The sequence below is a fragment of the Canis lupus genome, chromosome 27 (genome assembly GCF_048164855.1).
Source record: "Canis lupus baileyi chromosome 27, mCanLup2.hap1, whole genome shotgun sequence".
Lineage (NCBI taxonomy): Eukaryota > Metazoa > Chordata > Mammalia > Carnivora > Canidae > Canis > Canis lupus.
The window spans coordinates 17,161,142-17,178,207 of record NC_132864.1 but is presented as its reverse complement, the minus strand read 5'-3'; the positions used below and the strand labels follow the sequence as shown (position 1 = coordinate 17,178,207).

The window sequence follows — 17,066 nt, the reverse complement described above, 5'->3', positions numbered from 1 at the left end:
ACTTGGTGGAAGTCACGAGGCGGCAGCCACGTTTACAAAGCAGAGGCTTTTAATTAATATGCCAGAAATCTGGAGACACAGTGGGTTTTCTAGGTAACAAATCACCGATGTACAAAACCTTACAGTGTTGCTCCCGCTATCCGTACAAAATGATTGTCATGTGTGGAGTAAGGCTGGGTTGGGGAAGGGAAGGAGGAGGGACCATGTGGCGTTCCCCCAAAGCAGGGCAGGGGCTTAGTGCCATCACAGCCGAGGGCAGGTGGTGGGACCCAGGGCAGGTTGCAAGGTTGACCTTGGTTTCATTCAGCTAGGACATGAGCGGTGAGAGGGCATCTGAGCTGGATAATGTCCCGGGCCCCTCAGATCTCACAGCCCTGAGTGACCCCAAGGGGCCAACTGCCCTTAGCCTCCATTATAAGGATGCTCGCTACTGGCTGGAGTCTCGCCCGCTGCATGATTGCCACTGCATTCATCCCATTTAGCTTAAGGGCCTTTCTCAGAGGACAGGGCTGGAGGGAGTATTAGTTGCCACCCGTCCTGGTACTAGCTCCCCCACACACATCAGGGGCAATGGCCCTGGGGCCCCTCCCTCGTTCATAGGGGAGGGGACTAGAATGAGGCCCAGACACTAGGGCAGAGGACCTATCCTTCTTTGAAAGTTGTCCCTTGACTCCTGATTCCAAAATACCCATTTCAACACACAAATGCTTAAAGGCACCCAATTGTGCAAATAAATAAAGTTCCTTCTCTGGAGAGGGCAAGGGGTTCTGGTTTGAGACTCGATGCAGAGCTGCACCTATTGGCTGGTGGCCTTCCAGAGACAGAGAGGACAATGCCAATCTCCTGATGCCCCGTGGGGATCTCACTGTTTCATTGTTTCCCCAAAGGGCTGTGCTTTAAAAACAGAAACAAATGTCTACTGCTCCTCCCATGGTAAGGGGCACAGCATGCAATGTTGGCTCTGGGAATCAGCCACTCCAGGGCCACCCTGGAGAAGACTTGGCCTTGGAGATGGCCAGGGAGAGGCGGCAGGGGAGCCAGTATGGGACCCCTAGGATCAGGCCATGCCCGGCTAGGAAGAGCGTGTGGCAGGGGAACTTCCACCTACCTACCTTCCTAAGTCCTAGGAGGCCGTGGAAGAGTCTGGAAAGCTGGGGTTAGACCAGACGGCCCAGTGGGGGCTGCTTCCCCTGCCCCCTGCCCACCCCTTTCATCCCACCACCTCTCCCTCCTGCACCACGGGAGGTTTGCAGCCCAGGTGAGCTGAACCACCCTCAGCTCTGACCCTGCTTCTGCTGCTGCCACCAACAGTGCTCACCAGGGCTGCCAACCCCAATGCCTGCTCTGAATTCAAGCACCAGTCCTACCCCAATCATGCTGTCAGGAGAACTCCCACAAGATACGGAGAGGGGGTGCTCAGTTAACTGAGGGCCCACCTGAACCTAGCTGTGCCAGTGGAAAAACCTGGGGCAAGCTGAGTCCCTGTTCTGGCCTCTGTGGAGTCCACGGAGGGGACTACTCAAGGTGGGGGTGCTGTCCCAGGGGACCAGCAGGCGCCCAGCTGCAGGGCTGCTGTGGACCTCCCGCGGTCAGCATCTGCTCGGTGCGCCCCTTCCCAGCTGCAGAACCTAATGCCCGATGTGAAGGATCCGCCATTGTCTTTAGCAGGATCCTGTGTTTACCAGGATGTCTCTCTGCTGGAACAGGAAAATCACAGGGAAAAGGGATCTGGCGGAGAAAGCCCATCTCAGGGATTGGCCCGGGATGGTAGCCATCAGCCTGGCCTGTTGCTTGCTATCCTCCTGCTGGGCTGAGATTCTAAAGGAGGCCGGTTTACAAGGATATGCAGCAACAAGAGTTAAACCCAAAGGAAGTGTGGGAGAGAAGGCGTCCAGGGCTGGGATGTGAAATCCCAGCAATCTCGCACTGCCAGCACTGGCTGAGATCTGACTGCCTGGGGATGATCACACCCCTTGATTACTCTCTCCGTTACGCCCTAGGCACTGGTCCCCCAAAGGAATGTTGTATTATATTATCATATATATAGAAATACTAACCCACATCCTAAGTGGTTTTGTCCCTAAAGCAGGCCACAGAAACCCCGTGACACGGGCTGCAGGGAAAGTTAGTGGGAAGCTGTCAGTCAGCCGGGACGCGAGTGTGAGAGCAGCATCAGGAAGACGGTTTGGATCTGGCCTAGGGTGGGCCGGCCCACTTTGAAGGTGAGCCCTGCGGAGATCGGCAGGATCTATCCAAGTGTTCTTCTTCTGAAGAGGCCTTCCAGAACCTTCCACAATAGAAAGAGCTCAAGGTGGCCTGACCTCCCAAACCAAAGCAACTTCTGGGGTTAAGGAAAACAGGGCAGGGCGGTTACGCACCAAACCCCATCTTGTCTTTTCTCTTCCTATATATAAATATGTGCATATATATGAACGCATGTGCATGTATACACACACACGCATTTTTTTCAATACATTGTAGTAAAATAATACTATTGTGTTATTGCATAGAAGAGATGGCTTTCACACGCTGGGGTTAGGTGATGGTCTGGGAGCGCTGGCGGCTGCCTGGGAGCTGCTGGGTGGTGGGGACCTGGCCGCTGCTGCTGAGCTGTCGCTGCTGCTCCTCTTGCTTGCGGGCGTGTTCCTCGTACCACTCCTAGAGCAGAGTGCACAGACGGGGTGCTGAGCGGGCTGTAGCCCTTCCAGCCAGCCCTGTGCTGGCCCCAGCCGGAAGAGCACCCGTCCCCCTGCCCACCTCTCCCCTGCCCGGGGCACACACTCGTGTGAATGTGCGATGGGGATTAAGCAGGGCTGCCACTGTGACTGCAGTCGCTGCAAGGTTCCCTGGCCCCCAGACCGGCTGGGAATTCTGCATATGGCCCAAATAGAAGAATCATCATGAAATCTTTCCCTTAGTAATTAGAGGTTTGCAAACTTCCTTATAAATATTCTCCTTGGCACACATCCTCTCTTTAAGCGAGGCCCAGGTAGTCATCATCATCCTCCTTTTGCAAACGTCATCTTTTGTCCCTCACAAAGGGATCCCCCGTGCTCTCCCTTTTGAGTTTGGCAGGAACTGTGTCCTCAGGACACACCCAAGGAAAGCGAGGCTCAGAAGTTATATGAGGCCGGATGAAGTTGAGAGCCTCTCCTAACTCCCATGTTCCTTGTCCTGCCCTCCAATATGGCTATGAGAACATTTTGCAAAACAAACAAACAAAAAAAAAAATGTCACCGACCTGAGACCATATGTAATATGCCATATGCCATCTGACGTTTTCAGAGACAGGTGATTAATTAATTAGGAAAGCTACCTTACATGTCTAAAGAATCTGAGCCACAGAACTTGAGAGCTTAAGACTGAGATGGACTTTCTGCCCCTCTCACGGTACAGAGAGGGACATCGAGGCCGGGAGTGGACAGATGGGCAGGGGACAAAGGACAGCAGCTGAGTGCGTGTCCACGTGGGGCCATCTTCTCTGCTTTCTGAGCCAGAGGCTGTCCCCCTTTCACAGGTGTGAATGGCCTGAGGGAGCCTAAGGTCACGGAGCCAGCAGATGCCAAGGTTCATGTTGGCTTCATGTCTCTGCGGCTCCATTTTCACAAACCACTATGCACCTGTACCACTTTGTTTTCACAGAAAATGTGAGTCAGCTTGGGGTGAGGCAGCCTCCCTACCCTTTGGGCGTGGACACTGGTCATCACTGTCCCAGTGAAAACAGAGGGCTGCTAGCTGACAGAATGCCAGAGGCAGCACGGTCACAATGGACGGCGTGGGAGACTATCCCGAGCCCTGGGACCCGGAGGCTGAACAGAAGGCCCAAAGCAGAGCTCATGCGCAGGTGGCCTGTGGCCTGGAATGCAGGCTGTCAGCCCACATGGTGCTTTGCAAGGTAGTTTACTTAGCTTTCAATGTGGAAAGACAGGGAGATTTTGTAAATAAAAATTTTTCTGACTTCTCCCTTCTCTTCGATTACAACAACAAAAAACCCCAAACAGCCAAAAATTCCAAAAGAGACCTAAGGCACAGGAGAACCTAATGTACCTGAGAAGGGGCTGTCCTCCCCTTGCCAGCTCACCATGGCCCCTGCACTCCCCTCTTGCCCCTTAGGTCTCCTGTTGTTCCCACTGCACTTGCGGCTCTGTCTCAGGGTAAGAAATCAGGCAGGTTCTGCAGATTTCTTCTTCAAGCAGCAGGGCCATATGGGAGAGCTGCTCATGTTGGGGCAGGGACAAGGGTTCCTGAGCCCAAGCCCCGCCCAGCCCTGCGTCCCAATCACCACGGGCAGCCGTCCCAGTGGAGGCCCTGATCCCATGTGGAGCCTCCCCTACTCCACATTCAGGGAAGGAACCGGAGGGCAGCCCCTGCTCATCGGCGGGGAGGCCCACTCCCAGGCAGGAGCTCAGGTGGGGTCTAGGCAGCATGGGCAAGGGCACTCTTACCTGAATCTCCTCTTGGTACATCTTAAGGCTCAGGTCACTTTTGGTCCTTGATCTCCGTCCCAGAAACACCACGGTGTTTTGCTAAAAGAAAGTTGTGGAGGCTCAGGGACTGCCCCAGCAGGAGCGCGGGTGCCCAGCCTCAGCCGGCTTGAGGGGCGGACAGCAGGGTAGACCTTCCACAAGGCCGAAACCTGCCCCTCACTCCGTCAGAAGCGGCCTTGAAGCTCCTCACCTCGTGTTTCTCCATCTGAGAGAGGACTGTGAGCAGCCGGGTGATATCCGAGGTGGCTCCTCGCACCTCCCGGTAGAGCTCCAGGACAGCAAGCAGTTCATCTTTGGAGATTTCCTTCTCAAGGGTGATGCCACCATCAACTGTGGGAGGGGAGGCCGGGACTGGGAAGGGGCCTGGCGGTTCTGGCCAGGTCTGGTTCAGCCCTCCTCCCCATCGCCCTGGCAGTTCCCTGTGTTCCCTCTCGGAGCAAACCAGCATCAGTACAACATGCCCCCCACTTCCTGCCTGCCTGGCACTCACACCCTCTCCCCTCCCTTTGCTGTGGGTGTTGGGGTGCTGTCGGGCCAGCAGCTTATAGGGGATAGAGTTTTGGCATGGAGCCAGGTGGCCTGATAAGACACAGATGTGGAAATAAGTAATAGGTATGTGGTGGTTTTGACGGAGAATCCGGAAGGATCAGTATGCACAAAGCTCTGCAACCCGGAAGAAGAGAGGCGATGATCAGAGCTACGATCAAGTTGCAGAAGGATGAACCACTGGTACAACATTCACACCCTTTAAATCTAGAACTGCACTGTGAACATGTTATTTAGAAATGTGGAGATCATAGAGAAGGGGACAGCCAGCTGTGATGACAGTGTGCGGGGGTGTGGGAAGGCGGGGCACAGGGCTGCTGCGTTCACAATAAGCCTGTCTCTGCTCTGCAATTTTTCTAATCTCGGACGTGGATTGTTTTTATTTTGAACGTGAGATTGAGAGCATTCTTCTGTCATTAAGTATTTGAAAATCAATGCACATGAGAGACATAACAGATCAGCCAGCAGATAAGCTAAACTGCCAGGAGCCTGGACAACCAGACAGCGGGACTGGACAGCAAAAAAAGCTGACAGCTGGGCAGCCAGCCAGATGAGCAGCGGGCATGCTCCGGCCACAGCTGCTTGCACAGACCTTCCGAGTCCTGGTTCTTGCGGCTGTAGTTCATTCGGAAGACGAAGGCTTCAAGGATGAAGGCGACAATGATAGTCATCACCACCTGACCGGGCGCAGAGAGAGAGGGTGGGTGAGAATGTGAGCTGCTGCAGGGCCCACAGCCAGTGGAGCCAGGTGGGATGCTGCCGCCTGGTCTTGGCCCTTCCTCCCCGGGGGCTCCTGCCCACCAGGCTGGGGCAGCTGGAGACTCAGGAGTGGGGAAGGGCGGAGAGTGTCCCATGGCCCCAGGGACCTACCATGGTCACGATGTAAAAAGTCATGAAGTACAGACGGCTCCAGTGTGAGGTCTGAGAGGTGACACCTTCCTGGGGACAAGGGGAGGCAGCCAGTGAGTGAGCAGCGGGGTGGGGCCGGGTCGCTGTGTGCTTGGGCTGCTCCAGGGTCCCCTGCATGCCCAGCTCTTTACAGACCCTACCCAATTTGCCTGGGGTTGTGGGAAACACAGAAGAGGGACCTCGCTCCCCGGATCTAAAAACCCCTCTGTGCTGCATAAGCCCTGGATGCTCCCTAGGGTGCAGGGTTCAGGACTAACCCAGGTAGTCTTGGTTCCAAGCAGGGATGGCACTTAGAAGAGTTTAAGGAATGGAAAACAAAACCCAACAAGGCTTGCCACACTGTTTCTTGGTCAAAGAGTCCCTCCCACAGTGGTTGGAGGAGGACAGAGATCCACAGGCTAACTGGCATCTCCTGGCCCCCAGGGGATGTATGGGGTGGGCAGGCATGGAAGCCACGTCTAGCAAATGCAGAGGGGTGGCTCCTGGGGCCCAGCCCACACTGTGGGCTCTCCACAGAACCCCAACCCTGTGTGACCCAGGACCCCAACCCCGACAGGGAACAGAAGAGTGACATATCCCCATCTGGGGCCAGGCAAGACCAGAGCTGGTCTCAGAGGATGGTGGGCAGAGGCCCCCAGGAGCTGACTGAGGTCCTTACCATAATGATGTACCAGTTGTTGACAACTGTGAGCTCGAACAAGGTCACTGCCAAAGGCAAGGGAGAGCGAGGAGTATTTCAATCAGAATCACTTTTTCAAAGTCTATTTCAAGTAGCCTCTCTCCACCTATCCGGGGTGCCATGTACCTAAATGATGGCATCCCCGTCTGCCAGCCTGGGCTGAGTCCTAGAAGTATCAGCCAAAGCTTCCCCTGAGCGCCCACCCCACAGGGAGTGCTGCCATCTTGGCCTGTCCCCCAAAGGGCGCTCCCTGTGCCTATGACAAACCAGGGCTGGGGCTGGGCAGCAGGGAAAGAGTGGGAGACACAGGAGAGGGACCACAAAAACTCTCCCACGAGAGCTACTCCGACCTGACTTGGTATAGATCCAGGATGCCAGGAGGGGCTCCCTTTCCCTCTTGAGCTGTGCCCTGCCCCTGCCCCAGCCTCTCCATGGAACCCAGGAGCACTGCCATGTGGGCCTGAGCTGGGGTCAGCATAGGGCACTTGGCAGGTTGGTATGGCTGTCCCACCCTGCAACTGTGGGGTTGTGACTGGGGGTGGGTTCCCTGGCCTCAGGCTTCCCCCGCTCTCGGCAAAGCACGGAGCCCCTCTGCTCCCAGGAACGAAACCTGGTGGTGAGTGAGTGCTGGGATCTGGCCTGGCCTGCACCCCTGTGGCGGGGTAAACCACAGCCTCCATGGAGGCTCAGGAGGACTCCAGAAAGCATAGCAAATGGCCAGGAAGGGGGAGGCGTCAGACAGCTCTGCTAGGCCACACCTGGGGCCTGCAGTGACTGTCCCACCAGTGGCCTCTGCACTCACCAAAGCTGTTTAGGATGTTGTCAAAGTTATTAAGATAGTAGTAGCCTTCGTCCACAACGGTCCTGTTGCCCACGGTGTGATTGAGCCAGCGGTAGGCATCAGATACTGTGCTCGTACTGGCCAGGGAGACAGAGGGGCAGAAGGGAAGGTCACGTGGAAATTGGGTCACCTCGACAGAGGACAAAAGGTTTAAGCAAACCCAGCTCTGCCCAGGGAGCCTCTGTGGCTGGCCCAGCACCCAGCTCTCTGGCCCATGGGAAGCCCTCGGCTCCTCTCAGCAGTCGGGTGTTGGTGGGAACTCCTGGGCTCACTCCCGGCTTATCTGCATCCACTTGGCATTTCTCTGCTACCAGCTAAGCCCTCTCCCTCCCAGATACAGGAGGGAGACACAGGGCAGGGAGAGGAAGACAGTGTCTCCCCTGGTTCTCCCGTCTGGGATCTGCTCTAGAGCCTGGGTGCCGGGCAGTGACCCCATGGAGCAGAAAGCTCCTTGCTGGGCTTGCCCCAGCCCCGGGCAGCAGTGCTCTAGAAGGCTGCCGGGTTCGGAGAGCTTATTTGCTGTTTTCCTTCCAATCCTTTATGGCTGGTGTGTTAACGCTCATGCTGAGGTTTCTACTCTGGTCCTTGGTCCCCCAGGGAACTTGTTCAGAAGGCAGAGTCCCAGGCCTCATGCCGCTGCCCCGCTGGCTCTGCGCACTGCCAGGTTGTGGCCCACTGCTACGGGCCTCTGGTTCTGAGCTCAGCCTGACTCTCAAAACGGCTGCCAGTGCCTTTGTAAGGAGTTTGTGCTTGAGGCCTTATGGGATAATTTTAAAGAGAGCGCCGTGACTCGAGAATTAATGCCAGGGGACACTGCTTTCATTGTGGTGGCTTCAGGAAAGGAGAGGCTATGGGAGCTTGTGCTCCCCACGCTCTACCCCTGCCCCCAAAGGCCTTCCTGTGGGTATCTGTCTGCCTGGGTTGATGTGTCTGCCCAGTGCCCATGGTCCCCAGAGAAGTAGGGGGAAGCCATGGAACTCACACCTCAGACTGCTCCTGGTTCTGGGGTGGCCTTCAGATCTCAGCCCCAAGGGCAGGTGATGGAGGGCTGCTTGGGGACAGGGAAACTTGCTCAGATGTCCTCACTTCAGAGACATCCCCAATTCCAGGTCCCTCCCTTAGCTACGGCACTGAACTAAGCCCCCCCCCCCCAAATGCAAAGCAAAGGGATTCCAGGGCTTTGAAGGGTGCTCCAGGGCTTGTGTCCCTGAGGCCCCAAGGCTGCGGGAGACCCACACGGTTAGCCTGGGGGGCGCACCAGTCCTGGTTTGGGTCCTCCGAAAAAACAGGCTGCTTGGGGGCAGGCAAGGCAAGGCCCCAATGTGTACTCACTTGCAGCAGTTGGGGTAGAGGATTCCACAGAAGAATTCCATGCCCACGATGGCGAAGGAGTAGTAAAAGATGAGCAGGGTGAGGCCCAGGCTAGGGAGGAGGGTCAGAAGGGACAGAGTGATTTGGGGCCAGGCGGGAGAGACCGGCGCCTCCGGCAGCCCCAGTATCCTCAGACCCACTGCGCTGACTGATGGACAGGCATGCCCCTAGCCAGGTTTACCAACTGGAAAGTGTCTGCAGGGAAGGGGCCTTGTGATTCAGGTCTGAGGTCAAAACCAGCTCGAATCAGGACTCTAGTAACAGATGCCCCTTTACCAGAGATTCACCCCTTACCTGTGAAGGTAGACTCACAGGTGACCCCTTACCTGTGAATGTAGACACAGGTGGTAAGTGAGTTGACAGCTCCCTGCCCTCCCTACTAAATATTTCAGACAGGTCAGTGGAGAAAAGTGGTACCAGGGAGACCCGAGGTGGTCCACATTTCAGTCTCCTTGGAGACCCGTCAGACCCTCGATGTCAGTCCTTTCCAGGCCTCCTCCTCTCCCCCGACTACCGCCCAGCTGTCCCCCTAGGGGCACAAGCCTCGTGGCGCCTGGCCCTGGGGGCCGGGAGGTGGGGCAGTACCTGGCCATCCGGGGCAGCAGCTCAAACATGGTGTCCAGCACATTACGGTAGCGCTTTTTCAACTTAAACAACCTGAGGGAAGAGACCCGATGGTGCTCAGATGCCGGTGTGGCTGCAGCCCCCGCTCCCGGGCATGGGCGGAGGTGGGGAGACAGCCCCAGGGCATCTCCCTGGCCTCTTCCTTGGGGGAGGAGGCAGCAGCGGCTATGCACTGCCATTTACCAACAGGGCCAGGAGGCAAGCCCCAGAAAGAAGGGAACAGAAGCCATGCCTTCAGAGGAGTCAGGAACATGGAGGCTCGGCAGCTCAGCTGGCCACCACATAGGGGAGGAAGCTGACATTCGCCCGACCCCAGCCACCAACACTGGGGCACCGCTGCAGGTTCTTCTAGCGAGACCCTGCCCCCTGACCACCATCCCCACCTCCATGTCTCCTTCCAGGAAGGCCACGAATGGGATCATAGCTTGATACCCACAAGGATACCGAGACTTCTGAAGACCCCTAGGTGCTAAGGGGGGCGGGGGTCTCTATGGAGAGCTGCCTCACTGATTCCCCGCAGCCGTCTCTGTGGAAAAGGTGAGACTAAGGGAGGGTTTTTCTTGACAAGAGACTGTGCCAGGAAAGCATGGGGGCCCCTCAAAGATCCCCTTGCACCCTCGGAGGCTGTGGCATTCTGGTTTATGACTCTGAGCATATGTGTTTCTATGGCTGCAGCTGATACCTGCTGCAGGCCAAGGTCACCTGAGCCATGGGCCACGCTCTTCCTCCACAGTCAGGGGCAACTGGATCCCTGTGATGTGAGGAGGCACAGCAGGCCACACACTCCCCCCACAGGTGGAGACAGGGCCTGATGCCTCTGTAGCGGGGTGCATCTCTGACACGAGGCTTGTGAATCTTCGGGTTCCTTCCCCCCACTTCCCAGACCAGTCCCAAGGCTTTCCCCACCCTGCCCCTGCCCCTGTCACCTGAGCAGCTGGAGGGGACGCAGGACCACTATGAAATAAAAGGGCTCCATGTTGAAGGCCAGAGCCAGCAGTCCCAGAAAGGCAAACAGAGTGACAGAGAAGTCGAACCTGGGAGGGTGAGGGAGAAGCCGTGGTCCAAATGGCCTGCCCAGGCCTGCCTCCCTCCCACAGCTCCCCACTCCCCAGCCCCGGTTTCAGTGCTCCCTTCCCAGGGGCCCACATGCTGACCCCAGCAGGGGCAGCTTCCTGCCGCCCTGGGGTTTCTGAGGCCAGCTTGGCTGGACCCCCAGGCACAGCAGACACAGTAGGGATCAGAAATCCCATCCTGAAGGTCCTGCCCTATTCTAGTGGCAGATGTCGGGTTCTATGGGTGACCACTGACCCTGATGAGCTTCCTAAGGGAAGGGGTGGAATGGGCAGGTGGGATTCCCACCTGGAGGCTAGTCAGCCAGCCCTGCTCGAGGTAGGGGGCCTTCTTGCCTCTTCAGAAGTGCACGAAGACCCCAAAAACAGCATGGCGCACATCCTACTACTGCTCTTCCTGGACCCTTCTCTATTTGTCAAGGCTACGACCTCGTGAGGACAGGCTGATGCCATGGAGGCATTAACTTGGGTGGGTGGTAAGTGGCCTCTGAGGTCTCTGTGGAACAGCGTCTCTTTACCACCCCAGCCAGCTGCCAACCACGACTGGTAGTGGAGCCGCCTTCTCCATTAGTATCATGGTTTTTACAGAGATAAGAGCCTCATTGTCAGGGATGGGTGTGGGGGCCCATGACTAGCTAGAGCCAGCCAGCCTGAGGACCCTGAAGAGCCACCACGAATTGTTCTAGGATGAACAGAAAAAAGGGGGCCTGAGAGTAAGACAAGAGCCTGACCCAGGCAGAACGGCGCCAGGAGACAAGAGCCCTGTCCTGCCCTCGGCCCCTCCTTCTGCCACTGCAGAACACGGTGTGCGCTGTGAGTATGTAGGGAGGGGGCCCGCGACCGTCAGTCTCAGTTAAGAAACACGCTCTCCACTCACAGATTCCACCCGGAGGACAGGTATTCAAGGGGACCAAGGCCAGCAACCTTCAGGAATAGCTCCACCCCGTAGACTGTGAACAGGAGGAGGCAGTTAGCAGGGGCCCCAACCACAGCCTCTCCCACACTTGGACTGGCTTCGTCTCCCTCTGAGGCTCTTCTGAGGTCTCCAGCCTCCCCCACAGGTCATGTCACACCCATACCCCATTGTGAGTGTACAGCCTCCAGAGGGGCCCAGCCCAGGAGCTGGTCAACTGGGACTACTTGCTTAAGAGGAGGTACCCCCGCCCCCTCTTTGGGAATGGCCCAGCCATCTGTCCATCGACCAGACAGTTCCTGAGCACCTTTCCCGTGCTTGGCACTGTGTTGGATGTGTAGCAGTGCACAACGCAGCACAGCACACACTTGCATGTTGCTTAGGGTCCAGACAGGAGGAAGCATGGTGCTTAGCACTCAGGGATGTTTAGATATAAAGGAGGAGGAAGACTGTCTGACAGTGCAGTGGGGGGTGGGGTGGTGGTGCAGGGGGTGAGTGCACCAGGCAGAGAAAGCAGCCTGTACAAAGAGTCAGGGTAAGAAGGGACACCAGTGGTGGGGAGCAGGTCACTGTTCAGGAGGGCTGTGGGCTGGGACAAGGGTGGGGTGCTGGTGGGGGGGCAGTGAGAGAGGAAGCTGAGCGACCCCGTGCAGCCAGGCAGTGTGAGTTACATCCAGTGTGAGTTACATCCAGACAGGCGTGGGATGGAATCAGACTCCATTTCTGCTCCATTCTCATCAAGCCTCCCCATTTTCGAGAAGAGCCATGAGGCCCTCAAGCAAATGCAAGTTCTCCCTAGCCAGGGTTTAAAACCTGTAGTTCAGGGATGCCTGGGTGGCTCAGTGGTTTAGCACCTGCCTTCAGCACAGGGTGTGATCCTGGAGACCCAGGATCGAGTCCCACATCAGGCTCGCTGCATGGAGCCTGCTTCTCCCTCTGCCTGTGTCTCTGTCTCTCTCTCTGTGTGTGTCTCTCATGAATAAATACATACAATCTTAAATAAATAAACAAACAAACATAAAACCTGTAGTTCAGCAAAGCCACATCAGAAACCTACTAGTCAGAAAGACGACGTAACTCCAGGGCACGTGCTTAGAGAAGAAGTTCCCGCCTGTAAGACATGAAGCAGGAGGTCAAGTGGTGGGGTCAGGAGTGCCCACAGGACAGGCTGGTCCCCTAGCCAGGGCTCACCTTTCAGCATGAAGGTCTCCACGAGGATCCAGACCCCATTGACAGCCACCACCAAGTCTGCAAACAGGCCCATAATAGAGAGAGAAAGCACAGATGGGTGTGCAAATCCATAGCTCACAGCTGCCGCCCCCCTGGCTACTCTCCTGGCAGCCCTAGGAGATGCTCTGCACACCCACATGATAGATGATGGCTTCTTTCCACTTAGTGCTTTTACCACATGAGCTACATCAACTGGTGGTTTCACTTAGAAAATGGCCACAGATTTCTAAAAACATGTTCTGTGTCACTGTAGGGAAACCAGTTGTTTCAGCAAAACCTACAGATTACTCCAAGTTGGTGTAAAAGATGTTGAGTATTAAAATGTCTGTTCTTTCCTAGAGACATGTGATTTTAAGATGACTGCATGAACTAGTTAGTAAAATTACATATTCATTTGGCCTCTTACATAGCAATCCCACTTCTAGGGATCCACCCCCATGAGATACTAGCAAAACACAAAACAATCTGTACTGCAAGCCATTTGCTAGAGAACTGTTTATGAGAACAAAAATGTAGAAGTGCCCTAAAAGATCAACAGGGGATCTTTTTCCCTGATCATAGTTGGATCAACTATGACATGTTCACAAAATGGTAAAGTATCAACTCTAAAAAGAAACGAGGAACATCTCTATATATTAATGGGGAGTGGTCTCTGGGATACACTGTTAACTGAAAAAAAGCAAGGTGGAAAAAGTGTATAGGTATTGTCATTGATTTAAGACATGGGGATAGGCATCCATATGCATCTACTTATAGTTTTTATAAAATGGAAGAAGAGACCAAAAAAAAAGTTACCCAGTAGAGGAGGTTTGACAGGATGTAAACGATGTATCCTTAAACATACTTTTATAGATCTGACTTGGAACCATATAGATAATTTACGTAAGTATAAAACAAAAATTAAATGTAAAAAAAAGCAACACCTGAAAATCAAAAATAAAATTAAATAAAGAAACCTAAATGCATATCCAGTTGGTGACACACTCAACGGGGAGAAGAATTCTTATAAGTGACCTTACCACCTGGTAATGTAAACATATGTCCCTGGAATGGCGCTCTAGTTGCTGTGTTGTCGGGACTGTGTTGGGACTAGTGTCTGGAGATGGTTATGAGTCTACTGTGAGGTACAGCAAATGAGTAGTTGTGTGAGTGGTGTTGGCAACCAGGATTTGCCAGTATTTTAAGACGGGGGGGTGGGGAGGGTATCTGGATATGAAAGAATGAGGGAGTTAGATAAAAATGCAATAGTACTGAATTTGAATTTAAAAAGTCAGGATAAACTCCCGATATAGTTTATCTTTAAAAACAAAAATCCTACCTCTGTCCATGGAAAGGCCTTGAAATAATAACCAACTCCAAGCAGTGAACACCTTTAGCATTTCAAACTGTGGTCTCTAAACACCATTTCCCACCAAATGGAACCAGAATTCCTTAGAAAGACTGAATCCAATCAAGCTTCTCCATGAGTACTGTCCAAGAGGACTTCCTAGGACAAAAGAAATGTCCTCCTCTGTGCTGTCCAACTAGTAGTCATTAGCTATATGTGGTGACTGAGCACTTGAGATGTGGCTCCTGTGGCTTTTTTCACTTGAGTTGCTTAAATTTAAATAATCACACCTGGCAAATTGCTACTGCATTGGGCAATACAACTCTACCTATAACTACCGAATGGCAGAAAATAAACAACAGAGGAGCATGCAAAAACAAGACTGAAGGCCAAACAGTCCTGTTTCTTCAACTAAATGTCACAAGACAGAGAAAGGGGATGGAAGAGAAACCTACAGATAGAAATAGACTTAAGTGACAGACCACATCCTGTGGTTCTGAAATCTGCTTCCAAAATCTCCAGGTCTAGGGAAGAGATGATGAGCTACCATGAGGGTACAGATGGATAGAAATACTGGCCATGGGGTGACAGCTGTTGAAGCTGGGCGATGGGTACATGGATGCTCATTATCATCTCCCCACTTTTATACATGCTTGGAATTTTCTAAAATAAAAAGTCAGCAACATGGCTGCAGGGCTAATCTCTTGACTCTCCATGTTCTGGAATGGTAAAAGACTCAGGCAGGAAGGGGCCTAGAACTGTGGTATGTCACACTTACACATGAAGTACTGGAAGGCCTTGGATTTCACAAGGATATTAATTCCTATTTGAAGAGAAGAAATGTTAACATTGAAATCTTCATTGGCAAGTACACATTCCCTACCGCACACTTCACACCCATGAGCAGTCAGGGTGTTTATGCCCAGGAGTGAGGAAGGAAGGGTATGCTCTGAGGATGACCCCATGCCTGTGTTCAGGCCAGACCACACAGCCAACTGCTGCTTGAGAGAGAGTCCAGGCAGCCCGGAGCCAGGTGGGAGCACAGTGAAGCTTTGTTGGCCACCACTAACTTTAACTTGCCACTGGACTCAGCCGGGAGCTATTGATTCAACCACTTGAGTAACTATCACTCCACAGAATCAAAAACCCTCTAAAGAATCTGGACTAAGAGCAGAGCCCAAAGCCCTAGCTGCAGGAGAAATCATGATATATGATACACTGTCTTTACTCTTGTGCATCACTGCCCACGCCCAGGCTTCAGCCTTCTTGCACAAGAAATCCCCCGCGAGCTAACCATACCCTTCCATGCAACTTCAAAACTGGCATTCAGTGAAGGGGCAACACCTGGATTTTAAAATTCTGAATGTTATGCTGTGCAAGCATGATGTCAGGGATCATATACATGAGCTATTTATCCTTCCACAGGAGGATGGCCTGAATACACTAGAGGGTACAAAGGCAGATTTGAGAACGGAATGGATAATGGAATCCTACTACCTTTTTAAAAATGCACTTATTTGCCTGCTGGGGTGACCACACTGTTGGTCTCTCATACACACACAGACATTCAGACACACACATACAGGCACACCCTCTGAGCATGTGCTCATCTGTGGTCTCTGGAAACCTCCATCTGTCCCCAGCTGCCAAGATGTCATATTCAGGTCAACCTTACCTTTGAAGATGAGGAATGCTGTTCTGGGAAGCTCATCAAACCAGTGTTCTCTATTTCTCTTTGCCTGGCCAGGAAACAGGGCCACAGAGAGGGGCTGTTAGGACCAGTGATGCGGACCATCCTGCGGGCCTGGATGCCGTTTGTTTACCCTGCTCCCCTGGCTAACTTGGGCAACAATGAAAACAGAGATCTATCAATGACAAAGATGCCAATGTCCAGGAAGCATGTAAACGGAGCCATGTCCATGCCTTCTTTTTGTATAGTCCTGAAAATAACAGCAAGTAGGGATCATCGTTCTCCCATTTCCCTGGTGAGACAAGCCTTGGAAAGGTTCGATAACTTGCCCAATGTCAGTGACTAATGGGGTCTGCCTGAGACTCGGTGCTCTTAACCAAGAAGCTACAGTGCAAATGTCAGAGCATATTGTAGGGGGGCCACCTGTAATCCTGCAGTGCGGGCAGCCAAGCCAAGCCGAGAGCTGAGTTGTCCCAGCCAGTGGGGAAGCAGCTGGGCCAAGCAGCTGGGCCGCTGGTGTGCTCAGTCTCATTCCCCTCCCCCATCACCCCTCCCCCCCAGCAGTTAGCCCGCCCTGTCTCTGGTCTTTGGTCCCACTCACAAGCACTCACCTTCCATTTCAAGGCAGCGACTTCATAAATATCATAAAAGTCCTTCAGGCTGTTGTAAGCAGCATGAAAAGGTAAAAAAAAAAAAAAAAAAAAAAATCAGAACCTGTTCCCACTGAGCTTCAGGTCTCCCTTGACCACCTGTGGTCCCCTTTAATGGCGGAGGGGACATCTGTGAGTTTCAGTACCTCAGTGCCCCAACGACCCTTACCTGGGGGCATTTGATCTCCTCCAGGTGCCATGCATCTATACTAACCACTGACAGCTTGAATTGCCCTGGGTTACTCTAATTCTTAAATGGACAGGGACAGAGCTGCCTCTAGCAGAGGACTTAATGGGATAGCTGGGACTGAGTTCAGCCTGGACAGAGCTTGTTTACTGGTGTTGCCATAGCTGGCCCGCTTCCTTCCTCAGGAAGAGGGTTCTGGTCATCAGCAGTCTGGAAGACCAAGATCTGCCCATGCAGATCTCGGGGCTGGTTCTGCAGGCTCTTCCAGGGGCGTGTGTGTGTGTGTGTGTGTGTGTGTGTGTGTGTGTGTATGCGCAAGCATGCACATTCACCTGGCTCACATGGGATTACCCCCCTCACTCAGGGCTGGAGAGCAACTGGTGGGGCCAGCTCATTTCTTTTGTGTCAAGCCAGCTTGGACTGGGCTTCTGTTACTTGTAAGAATAAATCTGATGAATGATACTATCTACTAGAAGAATCTCTGTGGAGAAAACTAGTCTCTCACAAGCTTCTTTGCCCACCAACCTCCTGGTACCTTGGCT

General features: G+C 53.6%; 1 protein-coding gene across 3 annotated transcripts in view; it reads right to left on the bottom strand.

Annotated features, from left to right (window-relative positions):
- Positions 1 to 31: 31 nt before the first annotated feature.
- The window catches only part of TPCN1 (two pore segment channel 1), a 62,408-nt gene continuing 45,373 nt past the window's right edge, over positions 32 to 17,066 (bottom strand). For all 3 annotated transcript variants that reach the window (XM_072802614.1, XM_072802613.1, XM_072802615.1), the window contains 16 exons: positions 16,299 to 16,347; positions 15,673 to 15,736; positions 14,776 to 14,820; positions 12,632 to 12,688; positions 12,498 to 12,551; positions 11,405 to 11,477; positions 10,384 to 10,491; positions 9,419 to 9,490; positions 8,795 to 8,884; positions 7,424 to 7,539; positions 6,601 to 6,647; positions 5,904 to 5,972; positions 5,626 to 5,710; positions 4,678 to 4,817; positions 4,446 to 4,526; positions 32 to 2,658 (listed from right to left, as the gene is read on the bottom strand). In XM_072802614.1, the coding sequence (XP_072658715.1) occupies positions 2,536 to 2,658; positions 4,446 to 4,526; positions 4,678 to 4,817; positions 5,626 to 5,710; positions 5,904 to 5,972; positions 6,601 to 6,647; positions 7,424 to 7,539; positions 8,795 to 8,884; positions 9,419 to 9,490; positions 10,384 to 10,491; positions 11,405 to 11,477; positions 12,498 to 12,551; positions 12,632 to 12,688; positions 14,776 to 14,820; positions 15,673 to 15,736; positions 16,299 to 16,347 (1,273 nt within the window). In that variant the 3' untranslated portion in view covers positions 32 to 2,535. The remainder of the gene's footprint in view (positions 2,659 to 4,445; positions 4,527 to 4,677; positions 4,818 to 5,625; positions 5,711 to 5,903; positions 5,973 to 6,600; positions 6,648 to 7,423; positions 7,540 to 8,794; positions 8,885 to 9,418; positions 9,491 to 10,383; positions 10,492 to 11,404; positions 11,478 to 12,497; positions 12,552 to 12,631; positions 12,689 to 14,775; positions 14,821 to 15,672; positions 15,737 to 16,298; positions 16,348 to 17,066) is intronic.